Below are 24,773 nucleotides of genomic sequence, written 5' to 3'. Positions count from 1 at the left end.
GAGCTGAGGTACAGGAGGATCCCCTCTCTCCTCCCATTTAGTTTGGGGTAGGAGATGGGTTGATCTGCTCAGGTTCTGCTGTTGCTGCTGTGGGTAGATCAAGCCTGCTTCTGTTAGCAGATGATAAATGAAGTGTGTTGGCCCACATGGGTTCTGCTTTTACTGCTGCTGAGGACAGACTGGGTCACCACTGCTAATGGATGTGGGGTGTGGAGTGGGTGGATAAGCCTGGGTTCCACTGTTGCTGCTGTTGTGAGCAGATCATGCCTGTTGCTGCCAGTGCATGTGGGGCATGGGATGGGTTGGCTTATAAGGGTACTGTAGGCAATTCAGTCTGCTGTTGCCACTAGGCGTGGGTCTCCCTGCTTAGTCTCTGCTGGGCTTCCCCTTCTTTTGACCAGAGAGAGCATGCTTTTCTTGTTTTGTTTGTTTTGTTTAGCTTTCCCTATGCCTGTTGTTGGTTTTAGGTTGCAGACATATCTGGTGTCCAGTCTGAGATGTATGACAGATAAAACAAGAATTCATCTAGGTGTACCTTTTAAAATCTTGAGACTCCTAGATGATCCGCCATCTCTCCATATTTCAGAGTCCTTTTATGATTGTTGAATTATTTTCAGAGTATTTAGTTTGTATTTAGAGGGGAGGAGAAGGGAAAATTAGTTGACACCATCTTGTACCAAAATTGGAAGCTCTCACTCCTAGGTTTTTAACCAAATAAAGTGCAAAACTTAGGTTCACACAAAAAAACACACATATACATAGCAGATTAATTTGTAATCACCCCAAACTGGAAACAACTCCAAGACCCTTCAACTGGTAAAAATTTCTGATAACATCCATACAATGGAATACCACTCAGTAATTAAAACAAATGAGTACTCACCACACCACAGGTCTCAGACACATTATGCTAAATGAAAGAAGCCAGATTCAAAAGGCTACAAATTATTATTCCTTCTACATGACATTCTGGAAAAGGGAAAACAATTCGTACATATTACAGACCAGTGGTTGCTAGGGTTTGGTGGAGAGTAGTGGGTGACCACAAAGGGGCACAGGGGAATTCTACTTTATGTATCTTGAAGCTCAGTTATTAGGTACATATATATTCTATGATATTAAGATATATGATATTACATATATATTCTATGAATTATTGTGACTGTTGATAGATATGATAATATTGAGCTTATATTTTTACAAAGGTCTCATCTATTAAAGATATATATTAAAGTACTGTGGATTAAGTGGTATGATTTTTGTTGTTTGCTTTTAAAAAATTATGTATTTCAATAAGAAGGGAGTAATTAACTCTGTAGCCTAATGTAGAGAGAATTGGATTTGGTCAGTTGCAATGTTGGTGATGTTGATGAGTGCAGTGTCAGTGAAGTAAGAGGGGTAGAAGGCTGATTGGAATGGGCTGAAGAGAAAATAGTAGGAACAGAAGTGGAAACAGTGACGGCATGATTTGCTATGAGGAGAAACAGAGAACTGGAAAAGAAACTGATTAAGATCGTATTTTTTAAAGATGGAAGAGGTAGACATTGATAATTTGGATAGTGGGGTTATGAATGCAGGATCAAACACCTTGAGATGGCAGCAGGATAATGGAGGAGTTAACCTTTGATGGGATCAAAGACCCTTCATTTATTTCACTTGGAGGGAAGGCAGCAAGTGTGGTCCAGATGGAGCTGGGATGGAGAATGAGGTGGTAGGAAGATGGAGGTCCAGTCTGCTCCCATTTCTTCTGTTAAGTGTGTGGTGACATATATCATCATTATGGAGTTCAAGGGGAGAAGCAGAATTGGGCATTTGGAGAGGAGGTGGTATGAATTATTCAATTCAGAAAAAAGAAATGCAAACACACCAGATAAATTTATTGGGAAATTTGTCCAATGGAGATTTGCAGTCATGAATATGAACCGAGACCATGCCTCATGGGTGTTTTGCTCTAGCCATGCCACTCTTCTGCAGGCACAGAGCAGGTAGATAATTAAGTTCATCCCACATACATTTGCAGAGAGAGGACCAAGGGAATTCAAGTTGTTCAGGAGAGAGATTACAATAATTAAGTATAGAATCTGAACTGGGTAAAGAGAGATACAAGGGTTTGTCAGGGTGATGGCTGTAAAAAAAATTGGTAGGGTCAATAGATTGGAAGACTTTATCACATCTGAAGAAACATTCTATTAGGGGTATTTGAAAGGTGAACTGGAAGGAGAGAATAAAGTAAAAAGAGAATGAAACTCCAGAAAAAGCAATTTGGGCAACAGTACACTGATTGGTTAATGGTAAGGTCCAGAGCCACACTATTCAATGGAATAGGCACTAGCCATATGTGGCTATTTAAATATAAATTAATTTAAATAAAATTTAAAAGTCAATTCTTTAGTTGCACCAGGGACATTTCAAGTGCTCCACAGCCATGTGTGGCTAGTGGCTACCACACTGGACAGCACTGATACAGAACATTTCCATCATCACAGAAATTGCTACTGAGTATAGCATTGCTTTAGTATGACCATGGGAGTGAGAATGGAGACAAGAGTAGGGATGGGGGTAATATCAGGGGGAGCCCTGTTTGCTACACAGCCCTCAGGGAGAGGAGTTCTGGTAAGGGAATTGTGAAGATGGAGTTGAAGTGCCATGAACTCCTGTTTTCTACCAGTCCCCAGGGTCATCACCTGCTCGTCAGCATGCCCAGTCACATCTATCACTAAGGCCAGCCTCCTGTCCTTTACCTGGGGCTGCACTGCACTTCTACCAGAAGAGTCAGCCACATGCTGACCTTTTCACTAGGTGATTGCCAAAGATACCTTGTCTGAGGCATCTGAGATCCCAGTCAATCCCCAACTACAGGCGGACAGAGAAGACCCTCACTGTCTGTTCTCATGTGCAGAGGTACCCAAAGTCTTCAGGAAGATGTAGCTCACCTGTCTCGCAGATTCCTGGCGAGAAGAAAGGAACGGGGCTGGGGATGGGAGCTGGGACTTCTGGCTCTGTTATATTAGACTAGGACCTTGGCTTCTGTTTTGACAACTAAGTAAGTAGCATATGGAATTGTCAGTCCAGAACAGGGTTCATGGGCACAAGGGAAAAACCTCACTAAAGTTCTTTCCCAGGGAGAAGAGGAGGCAGCATGGCTTAAGTCCTAAAATTTCCATTAGCTGGTGGGGAGACCATGAGACATACCAGATCAGGTTAGACCTTTACTGAGGACAGGAGACAGTGCCGCTTCTTGCCATCCCTTAGGGGTTGATGATTTCAATGTGGAACTGCAGGTGAGTGGCTGTGACTACACAGTGGCCCCGGAGAAGAGCACAGGTCTGGTAGTTGTGGCCTTGCCAGTGGTACTGGATCATGTAGATGGCATTGAGCACCTGGCAGTAACACCAGTGGACGTGCCACATACAGACCAAAGCCTGGAGCTTGACCACTGCCCTCTCTGTGTGTGCGTAGGAAATCAGGGCTGCCCTCCGCTTCTTCTGCCACAGCCTGTCCATTGTCAGTCTCCACCAGCACTGAATGATCCAGGCCTTGAGGGCTGCGTGTAACAATGTCTGGTGCACCAGGGTTCCACGCAACCAGGCCTGGATCTTCTCGGCTGCTTTTATTCTTTCTTTTATATTTTTCTAGGCAGAGATAAGAGAGACCACTCAGGGAACTTCCTGCCACCAACTTCTAGGATATTCCTGGAAAGGGCCTTGATTCTTTTAATAGTCAGCCCTTCTTTGGAGACTTCAGGGGAGTTAGCAGGACACTAACTAAGAGGCAGAAGTCCTGGGTGGTGAGTCCTCCTCTGCCAACATGGACACATCACCTTACCCTCAGAGTCATAGCATCCTTCTCTTGACTACCTCACAGGTGCATGGATCAAGAGAAAAACCATTAGTAACTAGGAGGGTGCATTAAGAATGTGAGGGACTTAGTTGTACTCTACCTCTTCAGTGCTTATTGGGTTTGGGAGGTTTGGCCTCATAATGCTTTTGCCTGGTATTCTCTGCTAATTCTAGTTCCATTGGCTGATTTCTTTCTGCCACAACAGTGTATTTCAATATGGCGGTGAGTTTTTAACACCCTCATCACATATTCTACTCCCAGCCTCCCCATACTGTGAACATTCTACTTTCTAATTCAGAGTCCTCACATCCTCATCTCCCAGCTCATGCATTTCTTGATGGCTTTCCTTCTCGCCATTCACTCTTTGTGTCACAGTCAAACCCAGAGCCAGAGAGTTCATGCTGAGAAGGAAGTGAAGGAAAAATAAGCCAGTATTGAATTGACTCCTGATTACTTTAAACTCTGGATCCCTAAGAGGCACAATTCCACACCCTCATGACACTGACATAAATGTTCTGGATATCTGTTAATTATATGGAGATTTTACCTACCTCTTTTTTCTGCTGCTACTTCTGCTTCTGCTTCTTCTTCTGCTTCAACCTAATTTCGTCTTCGGAATCCTCAATCACAATTAAAATTGAATTGCCGTCTGTCTGTCATGAGAATTAAACGGGAAATGAATGGATGAGCTAAGAGTACCGTTTCTCTCTATGGCTCTGCACAAAGATACCCACTGCCTCAGCATCCTCTTTTTTCCCAAAAGCTGTGAAGTCCAGAGTGATTCCCACCCACCCTCAAGCCTGCTGAGTGAATCTGGCCATGTCTCTTACACAAAATCGAACCCCCATGGCTTGTCTCTAGATGGTTCCTTTATTTCTCTACTTCCCAAGGTCTGATGAGTAATATGAGGGGGAGAGCTATGAGTTAACAATTGCTTTATGACATCAGGATTAGGATATATGCCACGTAAGTTGAGTCTTCCTCACAAACAAGCTCCATGCGAACTTGTATTACCTGTCCATTTCCCTTCTGTCAGAGACATATCCGAACTCAGAGTGGAAAGACAGGGCACTTGGGTGCCGTTCCTCCAGTGAGGTCCATCCACATCCTTTCTCATTATCAGTCACACAGGAGGGCAGGAGGGACCATGGCAGGATAGCTCCATACAGCTCTCTACTGTCTCTCAGACTTAGCACTTCCTGTCTTCCCTGGATTCAAGTTTCAGTACCTCAGTGTGCCATAGGAAACTAGAGAGACTAGATGAATCTAGAAAGCAGTAAAATAAAAAATAATCTTAAAATTAATTAAATAGAAAACAAAAATGAGTGGTGGAAGATAAATTTAAAAGCTGATATTTTTCAAATTACTTTCAAATTACTGCCTCTGTGCTGGGTCTCAGAGCGTGTGAGATTTTTCATGAGTGCTTTAAGAACAGTCTCTGTTTCCCACAGCCCTCCAGCTTTCCCCCACACAAGCCCCGCTGGACTTCAAAGCCAGAAATTCTGGGGGCTCATCATCCCGGTGCAGGATCCCCAGGCGAAGGAGCCCTGTGTGGGGCTCAGACCCCTCACTCCTTGGGGAGAACCTCTGTAATAATTATTATCCTTTTGTTTGTGGGTTGTCACCCTGGAGTGTGCGTCTTGACTATACTGACTCCATTCCTCCCACCCATCTCGTTGTGGTTCCTTCTTCATATCTTTAGCTGTGGAAAATCGTTTCTGCTAGTCTTTAGGTCATTCTCATAGATAGTCGCTTTGTAAGTAGTTGTAATTTTGGTATTCTTGTGGGAGGAGGTGAGCTCAGGGTCTACCTACTTCACCGTCTTGGTCACATCTTCAGATTAGCATTTCTTAATGTTTATTGCCTGAGTTATTTATTACTATGATTATTTCTAAGCAGAGAATTTCTTTTTTAAAAAATTTTTATTGGAGTATAGTTGATTTACAATGTTGTCTTACTTTCAGGTGTACAGCAAAGTGAATCAGTTATATATATATATATATACACATACATATATATATATATATACACCTACTCCTTTTTTTTTTTTTAAGATTCTTTTCCCATATAGGCCATCACAGAGTATTGAGTAGAGTTCCCTGTGCTACACAGTAGGTCCTTATTATCTATTTTATATATAGTAGTGTGTATATGTCAATCCCAATCTCCCAATTTATTCTCCCCTCCCCCTTATCCCCTGGTAACCATAAGTTTGTTTTCTACATCCGTGACTTTTACCTCTTTTTTTTTTAAATTCCACATATATGCGATATCATATGATATTTGTCTTTCTGTGTCTGACTTACTTCACTCAGTATGACAGTCTCTAGGTCTATCCATGTTGCTGCAAAGGGCATTATTTTGTTCTTTTTTATGGCTCAGTAATATTCCATTGTATATATGTACTATATCTTCTTTATCCATTCCTCTGTTGATGGACATTTAGGTTGCTTCCATGTTCTGGCTATTGTAAATAGTACTGCAATGAACATTTGCGTGCATGTATCTTTTTTTTTTTTAAAGATTTTCTTGATGTGGACCATTGTTAAAGTCTTTACTGAATTTGTTACAATATTGCTTCTGTTTTATGTTTTGGTTTTTTGGCTGCAAGGCATGTGGGATCTTAGCTCCCCAACCAGGAATCGAACCCACACCCCCTACATTGGAAGGCAAAGTCTTAGCCACTCAACCACCAGGGAAGTCCCCGCATGTATCTTTTTGAACTATGGTTTTCTCCAGGTATATGCCTAGGTGTGGGATTGCTGGGTCATATGGTAGTTCTATTTCTAGTTTTTTAAGGAAAATCCATACTGTTCTCCACAGTGGCTGCACCAATTTACAGTGCCACCAAAAGTGTAGGAGGGTTCCCTTTTCTCCACACCCTCTCCAGCATTTATTGTTTGTAGATTTTTTGATGATGGCCATTCTGACTGGTGTGAGGTGATACCTCATTGTAGTTTTGATTTGCATTCCTCTAATAATTAGTGATGTTGAGCACCTTTTCATGTGTTTTTTTGGCCATCCATATGTCTTCTTTGTGGAAATGTCTATTTAGATCTTCTGCCCATTTTTTGATTGGGTTACTTGTTTTTTTGACATAAAGCTGCACAAGTCGTTTGTATATTTTGGAGATTAATCCCTTGTTGGTTGCTTCGTTTGCAAATATTTTCTCCCATTCTGAAGGTTGTCTTTTTGTTTTGTTTATGCTTTCCTTTGCTGTGCAAAAGATTTTAAGTTTAATTAGATGCCATTTATTATTTTTGTTTTTTATTTTCATCACTCTAGGAGGTGGATCAAAAAAGATCTTGCTGCGATTTATGTCATAGAGTGTTCTGCCTATGTTTTCCTCTAAAAGTATTATAGTGTCCAGTCTTACATTTAGGTCTTTAATCCATTTTGAGTTTATTTTTGTGTATGGTGTAGGGAGTGTTCTAATTTCATTCTTTTACATGTAGCTGTCCAGTTTTCCCAGCACCACTTATTGAAGAGACCGTCTTTTCTCCATTGTATATTCTTGCCTCCTTTGTCAGAGATTAGGTGACCAAAAGTGTATGGGTTTATCTCTGGGCTTTCTATCCTGTTCCATTGATCTATATTTGTTTTTGTGCCTGTATCATACTGTTTTGATTACTGTAGCTTCATAGTATACTCTGAAGTCAGGGAGCCTGATTCCTCCAGCTCCATTTTTCTTTCTCAAGATTGCTTTGTCAATTCGGGGTCTTTTTTGTATCCATACAAATTGTAAAATTTTTTATTCTAATTCTGTGATAAATGCCATTGGTAATTTGACAGGGGTTGCACTGAATCTGTAGATTGCTTTAGATAGTATAGTCATTTTCACAATATTGATTCTTCCAACCAAGAACATGGTATATCTCTCCATCTGTTTGTGTCATCTTTGATATCTTTCATCAGTGTCTTATACTTTTCTGAGTACAGGTCTTTTGCCTCCTTAAGTAGGTTTATTCCTAGGTATTTTATTCGTTTTGTTGTGATGGTAAATGGGAGTGTTCCTTTAACTATTTTTTCTAATTTTTCACTGTTAGTGTATAGGAATGCAAGAGATTTCTGTGTATTAATTTGTATCCTGCAACTTTACCAAATTCATTGATCAGCTCTAGTAGTTTTCTGGTAGGGTCTTTAGGATTATCTATGTATAGAATCATGTCATCTGCAAACAGTGACAGTTTTACTTCTTCTTTTCCAATTTGGATTCTTTTATTTCTTGTTCTTCTCTGATTGCCGTGGCTAGGACTTCCAAAACTATGTTGAATAATAGTGGTGAGAGTGAACATCCTTGTCTTGTTCCTGATCTTAGAAGAAATGCTTTCAGTTTTTCACCATTGAGAATGATGTTTGCTGTGGGTTTGTCGTATATGGCCTTAATTATGTTGAGGTAGGTTCCATCTATGCCCACTTTCTGGAGAGTTTTTATCATATATGGGTGTTGAAGTTTGTCAAAAGCATTTTCTGCATCTATGGAGATGATCATATGGTTTTTATTCTTCAATTTGTTAATATGGTGTATCACATTGATTGATTTGCGTATATTGAAGAATCCTTGCATCCCTGGGATAAATCCCACTTGATCATGGTGTATGATCCTTTTAATGTGTTGCTGGATTCTGTTTGCTAGTATTTTCTTAAGGATTTTTGTGTCTATGTTCGTCAGTGATATTGGACTATCATTTTCTTTTTTTGTGATATCTTTGACTGGTTTTGGTATCAGGGTGATAGTGGCCTCGTAGAATGGGCTTGGGAGTGTTCCTTTCTCTGCAATTTTTTTGGAAGAGTTTGAGAAGGATAGGTATTAGCTCTTCTCTAAATGTTTGACAGAATTCACGTGTGAAGCCATCTGGTCCCGGACTTTTGTTGTTGGAAGATTTTTAATAACAGTTTCAATTTCATTACTTGTGATTGGTCTATTCCTATTTTCTATTTCTTCCTGGTTCAGTCTTGGAAGGCTGTACCTTTCTAAGAATTTGTCCATTTCTTCCAGGTTGTCCATTTTATTGGCATATAATTGCTTGTAGTAATCTCTTATGAGCCTTTGTATTTCTGTGGTGTCAGTCGTAACTTCTTTTTCATTTCTAATTTTATTGATTTGAGTCCTCTCCCTTTTTTTCTTGATGAGTATGGCTAAGGGTTTATCAATTTTGTTTATCTTATGAAAGAACAAGATTTTAGTTTCACTAATCTTTTTTTTTATTGTTTTCTTTGTCTCTATTTCATTTATTTCTGCTCTGACCTTTATCATTTCTTTCCTTCTACTAACTTTGCGTTTTGCTTGTTTTTCTTTCTTTAGTTCCTTTAGGTGTAAGGTTAGGTTGTTTATTTGACATTTTTCTTGTTTCTAGAGGTAAGATTGTATTGCTATAAAGTTCCCTCTTAGAACTGCTTTTGCTGCATCCCATAGGTTTTGGGTCAACGTGTTTTCGTTGTCATGTGTTTCTAGGTATTTTTAATTTCCTCCTTCATTTCTTCAGTGATCCATTGGTTATCTACTACCATATTGTTTAGCTTCCACGTGTTTGTGCTTTTTACAGTTTTTTTTTCCCTGTAATTGATTTCTAACCTCATAGCGTTGTGGTTGGAAAACATGCATGCTATGATTTCAATTTTCTTAAATTTACTGAGACTTGATTTGTGACCCAAGATGTGATCTATCCTGGAGAATGTTCTGTGTGCACTTGAGAAGAAACTCTATTCTGCTGCTTTCGGATGGAATGCCCTATAAATAACAGTTAAGTCTATCTGGTCTAACTAAATGTAAGGCCATACACTATAAAACTCTTAGAGGAAAACATAGGCAGAACACTCTATGACATAAATCACAGGAAGATCCTTTTTGACCCACTTCCTAGAGAAATGGAAATAAAAACAAAAGTAAACAAATGGGACCTAGTGAAACTTAAAACCTTTTGCAAAGCAAAGGAAAACATAAACAAGACGAAAAGACAACCCTCAGAATGGGAGAAAATATTTGCAATTGAAGCAACTGGCAAAGGATTAATCTCCACAATTTACAAGCAGCTCATGCAGCTCAATATCAAAAAAACAAACAACCCAATCCAAAAATGGGTTGGATAAATAGACATTTCTCCAGAGAAGATATACAGATTGCCAACAAATAAATGAAAGGATACTCAACATCACTAATCATTAGAGAAATGCAAATCAAAACTACAATGAGGTTATTACCTCACTCCAGTCAGAATGGCCATCATCAAAAAAATCTACAAACAATACAATCCTGCAGCCTGTGGAACAAAAACCACATTCACAGAAAGATAGACAAGATGAAAAGGCAGAGGGCTATGTACCAGATGAAGGAACAAGATAAAACCCCAGAAAAACACCTAAATGAAGTTGAGATAGGCAACCTTCCAGAAAAAGAATTCAGAATAATGATAGTGAAGATGATCCAGGACCTTGGAAAAAGAATGGGGGAAAAGATTGAGAAGATGTAAGAAATGTTTAACAAAGACCTAGAAGAATTAAAGAACAAACAAACAGATGAACAATACAAATAACTGAAATGAAAAATACACTAGAGAGAATCTATAGCAGAATAACTGAGGCAGAAGAAGGGATAAGTGCCCTGGAAGACAGAATGGTGGAATTCAATGCCACGGAACAGAATAAAGAATGAAAAGAAATGAAGACAGCCTCAGAGACCTCTGGGACAACATTAAACACAACAACATTTGCATTATAGGGGTCTCAGAAGGAGAAGAGAGAGAGAAAGGGCCAGAGAAAATATTTGAAGAGATTATAGTCAAAAACTTCCCTAACGTGGGAAAGGAAATAGCCACCCAAGTCCAGGAAGCACAGAAAAACCCAAGGAAAAACCCACGCACGAAAAACCCAAGGAGAAACACGCCGAGACACATAGTAATCAAATTGGTAAAAATTAAAGACAAAGAAAAATTATTGAAAGCAGCAAGGGAAAAACAATAAATAACATACAAGGGAACTCCCATAAGGTTAACAGCTGATTTCTCAGCAGAAACTCTACAAGCCAGAAGAGAGTGGCATGACATAGTTAAAGTGATGAAAGGGAAGAACCTACAACCAAGATTACTCTACCCTGCAAAGATCTCATTCAGATTCGATGGAGAAATCAAAAGCTGTCCAGACAAGCAAAAGCTAAGAGAATTCAGCACCACCAAACCAGCTCTACAACAAATGCTAAATGAACTTCTCTAAGTGGGAAGCATAAGAGAAGGAAAGGACCGACAAAAACAAACCCAAAACAATTAAGAAAATGGTAATAGGAACATACGTATCAAAAATTACCTTAAACGTGAATGTATTAAATGCTCCAAACAAAAGACAGGCTCGCTGAATGGATACCAAAACAAGGCCCATATATATGCTGTCTACAAGAGACCCACCTCAGACCTAGGGACACATTCAGACTGAAAGTGAGGGGATGGAAAAAGATATTCCATGCAAATGGAAATCAAAAGAAAGCTGGAGTAGCAATACTCATATCAGATAAAATAGACTTTAAAATACAGAATGTTTCAAGAGACAAGGAGGGACACTACATAATGATCAAGGGATCAATCCAAGAAGAAGATATAACAATTATAAATATATATGTACCCAACATAGGAACACCTCAATACATAAGGCAACTGCTAACAGCTATAAAAGAGGCAATCGACAGTAACACAATAATAGTGGGGGAGTTTAACACCTCAATTACACCAATGGACAGATCATCCAAACAGAAAATTCATAAGGAAACACAAGCTTTAAATGATACAATAGACCAGATAGATTTAATTGATATTTATAGGACATCCCATCCCCAAACAGCAGATTACACTTTCTTCTCAAGTGCGCACGGAACATTTTCCACGATAGATCACATCCTGGGCCACAAATCAAGTCTCAGTAAATTTACAAAAATTGAAATCATATCAAGCATCTTTTCTGACCACAATGCTATGAGATTAGAAATCAATTACAGGGGAAAAAAACATAAAAAACACAAACACACGGAAGCTAAACAATATGTTACTAAATAACCAAGAGATCACTGAGGAAATCAAAAAATACCTAGAGACAAATGACAAAGAAAACACGATGATCCAAAACCTATGCGATGAAGCAAAAACAGTTCTAAGAGGGAAGATTATAGCAATATAAGCTTACCTCAAGAAACAAGAGAAATCTCAAACAATCTAACCTTACACCAAAAGGAACTAGAGAAAGAAGAACAAACAAAACCCAAAATTAGCAGAAGGAAAGAAATCATGAAGATCAGAGCAGAAATAAATGAAACAGAAACAAAGAAAACAATAGCAAAGATCAATAAAACTAACAGCTGGTTCTTTGAGAAGATAAACAAAATTGATAAACCATTAGCCAAACTCATCAAGAAAAAGAGGGAGAGGACCCAAATCAATAAAATTAGAAATGAAAAAGGAGAAGTTAACAACAGACACCGCAGAAATACAAAGCATCCTAAGAGACTACTACAAGCAACTCTATGACAATAACATGGACAACCTGGAAGAAATGGGCAAATTCTTAGAAAGGTATAACCTTCTAAGACTGAACCAGGAAGAAACAGAAAATATGAACAGACCAATCACAAGCACTGAAATTGAAACGGTGATTAAAAATCTTCCAACAAACAAAAGTCCAGGACCAGATGGCTTCACAGGTGAATTCTATCAGACATTTACAGAAGAGTTAACACCCATCCTTCTCAAACTCTTCCAAAAAACTGCAGAGGAAGGAACACTCCGAAACTCATTCTATGAGGCTACCATCACCCTGATACCAAAACCAGTCAAAGATACTACAGAAAAAGAAAATTACAGACCAATATCACTGATGAATATAGATGCAAAAATCCTCAATAAAATACTAGCAAACAGAATCCAGCAACATATTAAAAGGATCATACACCATGATCAAGTGGGATTTATCCCAGGGATGCAAGGATTCTTCAATATACGCAAATCAATCAATGTGATACACCATATTAACAAATTGAAGAATAAAAACCATATGATCATCTCCATAGATGCAGAAAATGCTTTTGACAAAATTCAACACCCATATATGATAAAAACTCTCCAGAAAGTGGGCATAGATGTAACCTAGCTCAACATAATAAAGGCCATATATGACAAACCCACAGCAAACATCATTCTCAATGGTGAAAAACTGAAAGCATTTCCTCTAAGATCAGGAACAAGACAAGGATGTTCACTCTCACCACTATTATTCAACATAGTTTTGGAAGTCCTAGCCACGGCAATCAGAGAAGAAAAAGAAATAAAAGGAATACAAATTGGGAAAGAAGAAGTAGAACTGTCACTGTTTGCAGATGACATGATACTATACATAGAGAATCCTGAAAATGCCACCAGGAAACTACTAGTGCTAATCAATGAATTTGGTAAAGCTGCAGGATACAAAATTAATGCACAGAAATCTCTTGCATTCCTATACACTAATGATGAAAAATCTGAAAGAGAAATTAAGGAAACACTCCCATTTACCATTGCAACAAAAAGAATAAAATACCTAGGAATAAACCTACCTAGCGAGACAAAAGACCTGTATGCAAAAAACTATAAGACACTGATGAAAGATATCAAAGATGATACAAACAAACAGATATACCATGTTCTTGGATTGGAAGAATCAATATTGTGAAAATGACTATACTACCCAAAGCAATCTACAGATTCAATGCAGTCCCTATCAAATTAGCAATGGCATTTTTTTTACAGAACTAGAACAAAAAATCTTAAAATGTGTATGGAGACACAAAAGACCCCGAATAGCCAAAGCAGTCTTGAGGGAAAAAAATGGAGCTGGAGGAATCAGACTCCCTGACTTCAGACTACAAACCTATAGTAATAAAGACAATATGGTACTGGCACAAAAAGAGAAATATAGATCAATGGAACAGGATAGAAAGCCCAGAGATAAACCCACACACCTATGGTCAACTAATCTATGACAAAGGAGGCAAGCATATATAATAGAGAAAAGACTGTCTCTTCAATAAGTGGTGCTGGGAAAACTGGACAGCTACATGTAAAATAATGAAATTAGAACACTCCCTAACACCATACACAAAAATAAACTCAAAATGGATTAGAGACCTAAATATGAGACTGGACACTATAAAACTCTTAGAGGAAAACATAGGAAGAACACTCTTTGACATAAATCACAGCAAGAACTTTTTTGATCCACCTCCTAGAGAAATGGAAATAAAAACAAAAATAAACAAATGGGACCTAATGAAACTTAAAACCTTTTGCAAAGCAAAGGAAAGTACAAACACGACAAAAGGACAACCCTCAGAATGGGAGAAAATATGTGCAAATGAATCAACGGACAAAGGATTAATCTCCAAAATATATAAACAACTCATGCAGCTCAATATTAAAAAAACAAAGAACCCAATCCAAAAATGGGCAGAAGATCTAAATAGACATTTCTCCAAGAAGACATACAGATGGCCAAGAAGCACATGAAAAGCTGCTCACCATCACTAATTATTAGAGAAATGCAAATTAAAACTACAATGAGATATCAACTCACACCAGTTAGAGTGGACATCATCAGAAAATCTACAAACAACAAATGCTGGAGAGGGGGTGAAGAAAAGGGAACCCTCTTGCACTGTTGGTGGGAATGTAAATTGATACAGCCACTATGGAGAACAGTATGGAGGTTCCTTAAAAAACTAGAAATAGAATTACCATATGACCCAGCAATCCCACTACTGGACATATACTGAGAGAAAACCATAATTCAAAAAGACACATACACCCCAATGTTCATTGCAGCACTGTTTACAATAGCCAGGTCATGGAAGCAACCTAAATGCCCATCGATAGATGAATGGATAAAGAAGATGTGGTACATATATACAATGGAATATTACTCAGCCATAAAAAGGAATGAAATTGGGTCATTTGTAGAGATGTGGTTGAATCTAGAGACTGTCATACAGAGTAAGTCAGAAAGAGAAAAACAAATATCGTATATTAATGCATATATGTGGAACGTAGAAAAATGGTACAGATGAACCGGTTTACAGGGCAGAAATTGAGACACAGATGTAGAGGACAAATGTATGGACACCAAGTGGGGAAAGCGGTGCGGGGTGGTGGTGGTGGTGGTGTGATGAATTGGGAGATTGGGATTGACATGTATACACTAATATGTATAAAATGGATAAGTAATAAGAACCTATTGTATAAAAAAGCAAATAAAATAAATTCAAAAATTCAAAAAAAAAACCTATAAGACAATCTACAAACAATAAATGCTGGAGAGGGTGTGGAGAAAAGGGAACCCTCTTCCACTATTGGTGGGAATGTAAATTGATACAGCCACTACGGAGAACAGTATGGAGTTTCCTTAAAAAACTAAAAATAGAACTGCCATATGACCCAGCAATCCCACTACTAGGCATATACCCTGAGAAAACCATAGTTCCAAGAGAGACATGTACCACAATGTTCATTGCAGCACTATTTACAATAGCCAGGACATGGAAGCAGCCTAAGTGTCTATCAACAGGTGAATGGATAAAGAAGATGTGGCACATATATACAATGGGATATTACTCTGCCATAAAAAGAAATGAAATTGAGTTATTTGTAGTGAGGTGGATAGACCTAGAGTCGGTCATACAGAGTGAAGTAAGTCAGAAAGAGAAAAACAAATACTATATGCTAATATATATGGAATCTAAAAAAAAAAATGGTTCTGATGAACCCAGGGGCAGGACAGGAATAAAGACGCAGATGTAGAGAATGGGCCTGAGGACACGGGGAGGGGGAAGGGTAAGCTGGGACCAAGTGAGAGAGTGGCGTGGACAGATATACACTACCAAATGTAAAACAGATAGCTAGTGGGAAGCAGCCACATAGCACAGGGAGATTAACTCAGTGCTTTGTGACCACCTAGAGGGGTGGGATAGGGAGGGTGAGAGGGAGACACAAGAGTGAGGAGATATGGGGATATATGTATATGTATAGCTGATTCACTATGTTATAACGCAGAAACTAACACACCATTGCAAAGCATTTATACGCAATAAAGTTGTTAAAAAAATGTCTATCTGGTCTAATGTGTCATTTAAGGCCTGTGTTCCTCTATTAATTTTTTTTTTTTTCTTTTTTTGTGGTATGCGGGCCTCTCACTGTCGTGGCCTCTCCCGTTGCGGAGCACAGGCTCCGGACGTGTAGGCTCAGCGGCCATGGCTCACGGGCCCAGCCGCTCCGCGGCATGTGGGATCCTCGCAGACCGGGGCATGAACCTGTGTCCCCTGCATCGGCAGGCGGACTCTCAACCACTGCGCCACCAGGGAAGCCCCCTCTATTAATTTTATGTCTGGATGATCTGTCCATTGATGAAAGTGGGGTGTTAAAGTCCCCCACTATTATTGTGCTACTGTCGATTTCTCCTTTATGGCTGTTAGTATTTGTCTTATATATTGAGGTGCTCCTATGCTGGATGCATATATATTTACAATTGTTATATCTTCTTGGATTGATCCTTGATCATTGTGTAGTGTCCTTCTTTGTCCCTCATAAGAGTCTTTACTTTAAAGTCTATTTTGTCTTATATGAGTATTGCTACTCTCACTTTGTTTTGATTTCCATTTGCATGGAATACCTTTTTCCATACCCTCACTTTCAGTCTGTATGTGGCCCTAGGTCTGAAATGGGTCTATTGTAGACAGCATATATATGGCTCTTGTTTCTGTATGCATTCAGCTGGTCTATGTCTTTTGGTTGGAGCATTTAATCCATTTACATTTAAGGTAGTTATCGATATGTATGTTCTAGTGCCATTTTCTTAATTGTTTTGGGTTTGTTTTTGTAGGTCTTTTTTCTTCTCTTCCTCTTTTGTTCTCTTCTCTTGTGTTTCTTGTCTAGAGAAGTTCCTTTAGCATTTGTTGTAAAGCTGGTTTGGTGGTGCTGCATTCTTTTAACTTTTGCTTGTCTGGAAAGCTTTTGATTTCTCCTTCAAATATGAATGAGAGCCTTGTGGGTAGAGTATTCTTGGTTGTAGGTTTTTCCCTTTCATCGTTTTAAATATATCCTGCCACTCCCTTCTGGCTTGAAGAGTTTCTGCTGAAAAATCAACTGATAACCTTATGGGGATTCCCTTGTATATTATTTGTTGCTTTTCCCTTGTTGCTTTTAATAGTTTTTCTTTGTATTTAATTTTTTTTTTTTTTTTTTTTGCGGTACGCGGGCCTCTCACTGCTGTGGCCTCTCCTGTTGCGGAGCACAGGCTCCAGACGCACAGGCCCAGCGGCCACGGCTCACGGGCCCAGCCGCTCTGCGGCATGTGGGATCCTCCCGGACTGGGGCATGAACCCGCATTCCCTGCATTGGCAGGCAGACTCTCAACCACTGCGCCACCAGGGAAGCCCCTGTATTTAATTTTTGTTAGTTTTATTGATATGTGTCTCAGAGCATTCCTCCTTGGGTTTATCCTGTATGGGACTCTGCATTTCCTGGACTTTGATGACTATTCCCTTTCCCATGTTAGGGAAATTTTTGACTATAATCTCTTCAAATACTTTCTCAGGCCGTTTCTCTTTTTCTTCTTCTTCTGGGACCCCTATAATTTGAATGTTGGTGCATTTAATGTTGTCCCAGAGATCTCTGAGACATTTCTTTTCATGTTTTATGCTTTTAAAAAAAATTTTGGCTGCACTGCACAGCTTGTGGGATCTTAGTTCCCAAACCAGGCCCTCAGCAATGAAAGTGTGGCATCCTAACCACTCAACTGCCAGGGAATTCCCTCTTTTGTCTTTACCCTGTTCCATGGCAGGGATTTCAACCATTCTGCCTCCAGGTCATTTATCCGTTCTTTTGCTTCAGTTATTCTGCTATTGATTCCTTCTAGTGTATTTTTCATTTCAGTTATTGCTCATCTCTGTTTGTTCTTTAGTTCTTCTAGGTCTTTGTTAAAATTTTCTTGTATCTTCTCGATCCGCCTCCATTTTTTTTCTGAGATCTTGGATCATCTTGACTATCATCACTCTGAATTCTTTTTCATGTAGATTGCTTATCTTCTCTTCACTTAGTTGTTTTTGTAGGTTTTTATCTTGCTCCTTCGTCTGCAACATATTTCTTTGTCATCTCATTTTGTCAAACTTACTGTGTTTGTGGTCTCCCTTCCACAGGCTGCAGAATTGTACTTCCTCTGGTGTCTGCCCCCTTGATGGGTGAGGTTGGTCCAGAGGCTTGTGCCATTTTTCCCTTGATAGGGGGTTTGATTGGTGTTATAGTGATCAGAGCCTGCCCTAGAAATTGATCAGGGCCTCCCCTTTGCTCTGTGGTTGTCACTGACCTGTCAGGGGTGGGGTCTGCTCCGTAGCTGTTGGAGTAGAGGCCCAAAGATCTATTTCTTAGCTGTGATTCTGATCTGCAATGTGAGATATGTGGGATTGGAGCACTCCCACTGGGAGAGAAGCCACTGTGTATTTCTCCTCTGAAGCTGTTTACCTGTGAATATGCTCTGTTGTATCCCCTTCTGCCCATTGTGAGGGCTCACAAAGTATATTGTTGGCACTGCTCTCAGTCCCACCTTAACTGTGGGTATGCCGGCGATCAGCCCTGTTGACTCTCACGTGTTGTTTTCACCCGGCCACCGGCGCAGGTCCACTGAGGTCAGGTCCCAGGACTGCAGTAGTTGTACACCTGTACCCACTGTGGGAGCTAAGGAGGCAGCGCAAACTCTGGTCTGGCCCAACCCCCATGAGTACATGCCCAAAGAGCCCACAGCTGCTAAAGCCAGACCCGTTGCAGCTGCAAGAGCAGTTGTCCTTTTGGATGTTTCACAGGCGCTGAATTAGGGAAGGCATCAGTGGAGGTGTAACTCCACAGTTTGTGCAGCTGCAAGGAGAAATTTCAGCTCTTCTTCCTTAGTCACACAGCCCCTGGGGATCAGCTGTGGTTTCAGCCCCTCCTCTGGGCAGATTTCCTAGTGGGGGTAGTTATCCACATCCTCCTGGGACAGCAGAGCAGGTCCTGACACCCACTGGTGAATTTCCTAGTAGTGAGAGCTATTCGTGCCCTCCTGGGACAGCAAGGTAAGTCCTGTGGCCCGCTGGCAGAATTCCTAGTTTCGGGAGCTGTCCACACCCTTACAGGTCAGCAGGGGCGGGTTCTGTGACCTGCTGGCAGAATTCCTAGTTTTGGGAGCTGTCCACGCCCTCCTGGGTCAGTAGGGGTGGGGCCTGGTGTCTGCCTGTGGGTCTGGAAGAGGCAGCCAGTGCCCACCTCTGGAGCCCAAGATGGTGGTGGCTTCTCGCACCTGCCCCCAGAACTCCTGTAGGTGGTGTCCTGTTGCCTGGGAGCACTCACAGGGATAGAAGTTCTTATGGTGTTCCCTCTCCTCTTCTCATGCGCCTCCCAATAATGGTTCCTTGCCTCTCTGGTGGGCCCAGGCTTCTTCCTAGTACACCCTCAGTTGCTGTGGCCCAACCTCTTCAGGCTCTTTCTGCACCTAACCCTGGTCCTCTCTCTGGGCCTGAGCTTAGGAGTCTGAGCTTTAGTACCTGACCCTCAACCTCACTAACAGAGGAGTATCTCAGGTTTGAGAGTGCAGGGTGGGGGTGCTGACCCTCTGTGCAGGTTAGTCTCCATTTTGCCTTTCACAAACCAGTTGCTGCTTCCCCTTTTAGGCTCCAAAACTCCCCCTCTGTCTTAATTTCTCCACTTGCGAGAAACCTTCCCACGGTGCAGGAAACTTTCCTCCTTCACAGCTCCCTCCCCAGGGTGCAGCCCTGTCTTGATTCCTTCTTTTTCTTTTTCCTTTTGTCCTACCCAGTTACGTGGAGGTTTTCTTGTCTTTTCGGACATCTGAGGTCTTCTGTCGGCATTCAGTAGCTGTTCTGTGTGAATCATTCTGCTTGTAGATCTATTTTCAATGTTTCTGTGGAGGGAGGTGAACTCTACTTCCTATCCCTCGGCCATTGTGATTGAGCAGTGACTTTCTAATACCTTAATTCTTCCTACATATATTAGTTGCTTTCTAAGGAAGATACTTCTCTTCTCATTAAATTTTTCATTTATTAATTTATATCGGTGTGAACTGATGGGTTCCTATTTAATTCTATAGTTTATAATCTGCTATCATCATAATTTTGTGCTCAAATTGACCCAGATTTGGCCACTGGGAGCCCTTCAGCCTGGCTTCTGCATTCTTTTGACATGTCCCCCTCACTTTTGATTATTTCTTACATCAAGATATTACAGACTTGGAAGAAATAGAAAATATATATTGGTCTTTGCCCCTAGACCCTGGCACAGAGCTCCTGAAAACCTTGTAATTTCTTTCTTTTTTTTAAATTGTGAATAATATTTTATTTAGTCATTTTTGTTTACAACTGAAACTATGGGAATTCAAAATTAATATACTTACCCATGAACTTCTTATAGACACCAGAAAATGTTTCAACTTTGTATTGCACATTGTTCTGCTGTGCTTTATCCAAATGAACCTTTATGAGCCAGCTGCCATCCAGTTTCTTGCGGATTCTCTTGCCCACAATCTCACTTGGAAAAACCAAGTCCTCCAGGATCACATCATGCACGGCTGTCAGAGTGCAGCTCCTGGGATACTTGCTTATTTTTTGTATGGCTTTTTCGAGTTGGCTTAGGCAGAATTCTCCTCTGAGTGACAAAGACAACATGTCTCCTGCTGAACTTCTTCTCCAACTCACACAATAGCTGGACCTGGAGTTTCTGGAAAGATTTCAATTGAGGAATGAGAACAAAGGTTATAATAGCTTTCCGACCACCACTAACTTCAATGTCCTTGGCAATTCTGATGTTCAGCTCTCGCAGCTGGGCCTTGAGGTCCAAGTTCATCTCCAGCTCCACGAGGGCCTGGAAGATTCCAGACTTGAACTCCCAGCTTCTCACAATTGGGCTTCATGACCTTCACACTGGAACTGAACATGGCCTTGACCTTGCCAATGAGGCTAACTAACATTTGTTCCTCACCCACCCCCACATTTGGAGGCCTAGGTCTCAGGAGAGCTCGTTAAATCCCAGAGGCAAAGGGGAAGAGGTGGGAATGGCGCCAGTAGAGAAACCGGAAGAACCACAGAGAAACGGTGGAAGCCTAGAGAGTCCCAGGAAGCACCCTTGTATTTTCTTAAGTGATAACAGCACTAGGAGCATCTTTTGTTCTAATATTTGGTCTTTGAACTGGATCATGACACAGAGCTTCTGAAATTCTTATAATTTCCTGGATGATAGGCGTGTCCTTTGTTCTAATGAGGTGATTCTGAGAGAGCTCCTGGATGGACTAACGATGAAGGCTGGTCATTGAAAAGATCAATATATAATCAGAGTGTGGAATTTTCAGCTTTACACCCCCTTTTCTTGAGAAGGGAAAGGACTGAAATAGGGTTTTCCAAAAGTGTCAAAAATTAAGTGTTTTGTATGAGTAGTAAAGGAGACACACAGGAGAAAGACTCATAGGAGGCAAAACTGACCGTTTCCCACTCAGAAGGGGAAGAATTGTAGATTTTTCTAACGTAGTGGTATTCCCTAGAAGAGCTGCCACAGTATCACCTGGAAAGTTGTTAGAAATACTCATTCTTGGGAACATGATACACTGAATCAGAAATGGTGAGTGGGGGCTTCCCTGGTGGCGCAGTGGTTGAGAATCCGCCTCCCAATGTGGGGGATACAGGTTCGAGCCCTGGTCCGGGAAGATCCCACATGCCACGGAGCAACTAAGCCTGTGCGCCACACTACTGAGCCTGCGCTCTAGAGCCCGCGTGCCACAACTACTGAAGCCCGTACGCCTAGAGCCCATGCTCCACAAGAGAAGCCACCGCAGTGAGAAGCCCATGCACCGCAATGAAGAGTAGTCCCCGCTCGCCGCAACTAGAGAAAGCCCACGTGCAGCAACGAAGACACAATGCAGCCAAAAATAAATAAATAAATTAAAAAAAAAAAAAAAGAAATGGTGAGTGGGGCCCAGCAATCTGCTTTAATGAGACCCTCCACATCACTGGGACTGTTGATAAAGTTCGAAAAACATTGCCCTATTTCCCTCTTACGTTCAATACCCATGATAGGATCTCTTTATGAGCAGACTGACCACTTTCTTCAGGGGCAGAGCTAAGAGGTTATCTTGGAGTGAAGGCTACCACAGACATGCTTTGCATATGTGGAGTAGAGAGCAAGGGAAGGACCTGACTAGTTCATCTATTCTCCTCATGCAGTTGTTTCATGAATGGCTGATGATTGCCCATGGTTTCCTCCTGCTGACTTGTTGAACTAGGCAAATGACAAAATGCCACATTGGCTCACAGGTGACCAATCCATGATTAGATTCACACTCAGGCCATTCTAATTATAGATGATTAGCTGATTTATTCATTACTCCACAGCACTTCTCTTTTTTACCACACTACACAGCATTACAAGAATGTTCTGGTCTTCTGGGTGCATTAAGTGAGAGATAATCCCATGTTTATTGTAAGAATTTCCTAGGCATACCTTCTGCCAAGTTTCTAACTCAAAAAACAATTTTTGAAAACCCCTTCCTGAAAAGCAACTTACATAAAATTCAATCTCCTTCAAGTGTTTCTTAATTTGCTGAGATCTCCTACTCCTTTGCTACCTGTCTTATTGGCAACCCAACTTCAGTGAAAATGGAGGTTTATTGGCTCACAAAAGTAAGAATTCCCGTAGTAGAGTGGGTGGTAGCCTCAGGCATGGCTGGGTCCAGAGGCCCAAAGGAATCCTTAGGACTTAGTCCCTCTCTTTCCATCTTTTGGTTCTACTTTCCTCTGTGTTGGCTCCATTCTCAGCAAGCTATTTCCATGTGGTGTACCCCAGCAGCTCTGGTTTCGTAATTCTTACAGCCATCAATCCTAGTAGTTCTACCACGGCACCAGAACTAAGTCCCAGTGGCCTGGCTTGCATCATATGCATATCCCTGAACCAATCACTGTGGCCATATACATAAATTATTCCAACATTCTTCTAAGTAGTTGTACATCCTAGGCTGGTGCCTCCATCACCCAGGAGCAATCATGTGGGTGCCCTGCATGGGAATTCTCCACCCATCCTTGTGGAGCTTCTAGGGATGAGGGGTAATCAGGGCTCAGAAGAGCAGAGCTGTGTCTGAGGATGGGCAGGTTAAAGAAAATGATCTCTGCCAGCAATTTACAGATCAGAAAATCCTGTGTCAGAGAAACAGCTACAAGGAGACATGACATTATAAGAGTTGACAGAGGAAGGCAGAGACTGAAGGAGAAAGATACTGGGGAACATAAAGAGATAATTATAATTAGAGTGAAAGACAAGATTATGAAGGATAGACAGAGAAGGAGACAGAGAGACAGCAATGAAGACCAACAAAGCTAGAGAACAGTATGCCCAGATGAATGGAGACACAATAACAGCTCCTCCTTCCACCACCCAGCACACACACACACACACACACACACACACACACACACACACTGCCAGAGAGAAATAAAAATTCAAAGAGTCTGAGAAAGACATGTCTTTTGGGTATGAGGGATTTGGGGTGGTTGATGAGAGAACCATTCATTCAGGGATGGTGGGACAGTTGTTTCTAGGGAGAAAGATTTGAGTCATGGTAAAGCCACAAATCCAGGGCGTGGATAGAACTGTGTATTCATTCATTACCTAAATATTTACTGAAACAACAAAAAGACAACCACAACCCAATTAAAAATTTTTTTCAAAACCTTAATAGATGTTTCTCCTAGAGAAGATACACAAATGACCAACAAGCACATTGAGATGCCCAACATCACTCATCATAAGAGAAATGCAAAAGAAAACACAATGAGACACCACTTCACACTCACTAGGATGGCTAGAATTTTCTTTAAAAGGAAAATAACAAGAGTTGGCAAGGATATAGAAATATTGGAACACTTGTATATTGCTGATGGGCTGTAAAATGGGGTAGCTACTAAGTATTTATAGTGGCATTATTCACAACAGCCAAAAGGTGCAGACAGTCCAAATACCTATCAAGAGTGGATAAACAAAATGTAGCGTATGCATACAATGGACATATACTCTACTATAAAAAGTAATGAAGTACTGACACATGGTTACAACGTGGATGAACCTTGAAAACATCATGTTAAGTGAAAGAAACCAGACACAAAATATTGCATTATTCCACACTAGGTAAATCTATGGAGACAGAATGCAGATTGGTGGCTGCCGGTGGCTGGAGGAGCAGGTACTGGGGAGTGATTACTTTTTGGGTATGGGGTTTTCTTTTAGGACAATAAAGATATTTTAGAAATTGATATATATAATAGTGGTTGCTTAACACTTTGAATGTACTAAATGCCACTGAATATTATGTGGTTAATATAAAAATGGTTATGTGGATTTCACTTATTTGTGCGATGTGATGGTCAGTCAGGTGAGGCCACATGAGAACAGGAGAGGCATAGGAAACAAGGTTTACTGTACTTACAGATCCTAGAGAAGAGGTCACCACCTCATGTCACACAGGGTCAGAGGACAGGCATCAGGTACTGGGCAAGCGGCAGAAGACAGGGGTGAGAAAAGAACTTTTGCCATGGTCTTTCTTGAAGCAGGAAAGGCAAGGTCGGGCAGGGTAATCAGTTCAGGATTGGCTTGTTTGAGTAATTCGGGTGGGCTCTACGTTATAGGAGTGGTCCCCAGATGCCTGGTACCTGGACCTTGGATCTGGAATCCGGACTTGCGATGATTAAGGCATTGGAATATTGCCCTCTGGGGTGCACAGGCCCGAGAGAGGAGGTAAGGCTCTGGATTGGTTGGTTTGCAAATCATAGGCATGCTCCAGGCTGAGTCCTTTGCCATCTCAAAGAATTGGCCAGCCCTGGGAGGGGTAGTCTACCCAAGCCAGAAAGG

The 24,773-nt window shown here is 40.9% G+C and overlaps 1 protein-coding gene and 1 pseudogene across 1 annotated transcript; both read right to left on the bottom strand.

Moving 5' to 3' along the window:
- Nucleotides 1-1,340: 1,340 nt before the first annotated feature.
- On the bottom strand, nucleotides 1,341-3,837 carry LOC137232924 (IQ domain-containing protein F2-like). Its single transcript, XM_067755768.1, has 2 exons — nucleotides 3,826-3,837; nucleotides 1,341-3,632 (listed from the first exon to the last, which is right to left on the bottom strand). Exons 1-2 carry the CDS (start codon nucleotides 3,835-3,837, stop codon nucleotides 3,249-3,251), a joined length of 396 nt encoding a protein of 131 aa, XP_067611869.1. The 3' UTR covers nucleotides 1,341-3,248.
- A 16,402-nt stretch (nucleotides 3,838-20,239) lies between these two features.
- Nucleotides 20,240-20,820, bottom strand: LOC137232496 (small ribosomal subunit protein eS7-like; annotated as a pseudogene).
- Between the last annotated feature and the right edge of the window lie 3,953 nt (nucleotides 20,821-24,773).

Source organism: Pseudorca crassidens, chromosome 10 (genome assembly GCF_039906515.1).
Source record: "Pseudorca crassidens isolate mPseCra1 chromosome 10, mPseCra1.hap1, whole genome shotgun sequence".
Classification (NCBI taxonomy): Eukaryota; Metazoa; Chordata; class Mammalia; order Artiodactyla; family Delphinidae; genus Pseudorca; species Pseudorca crassidens.
This window is presented reverse-complemented; position numbering and strand designations above follow the sequence as displayed.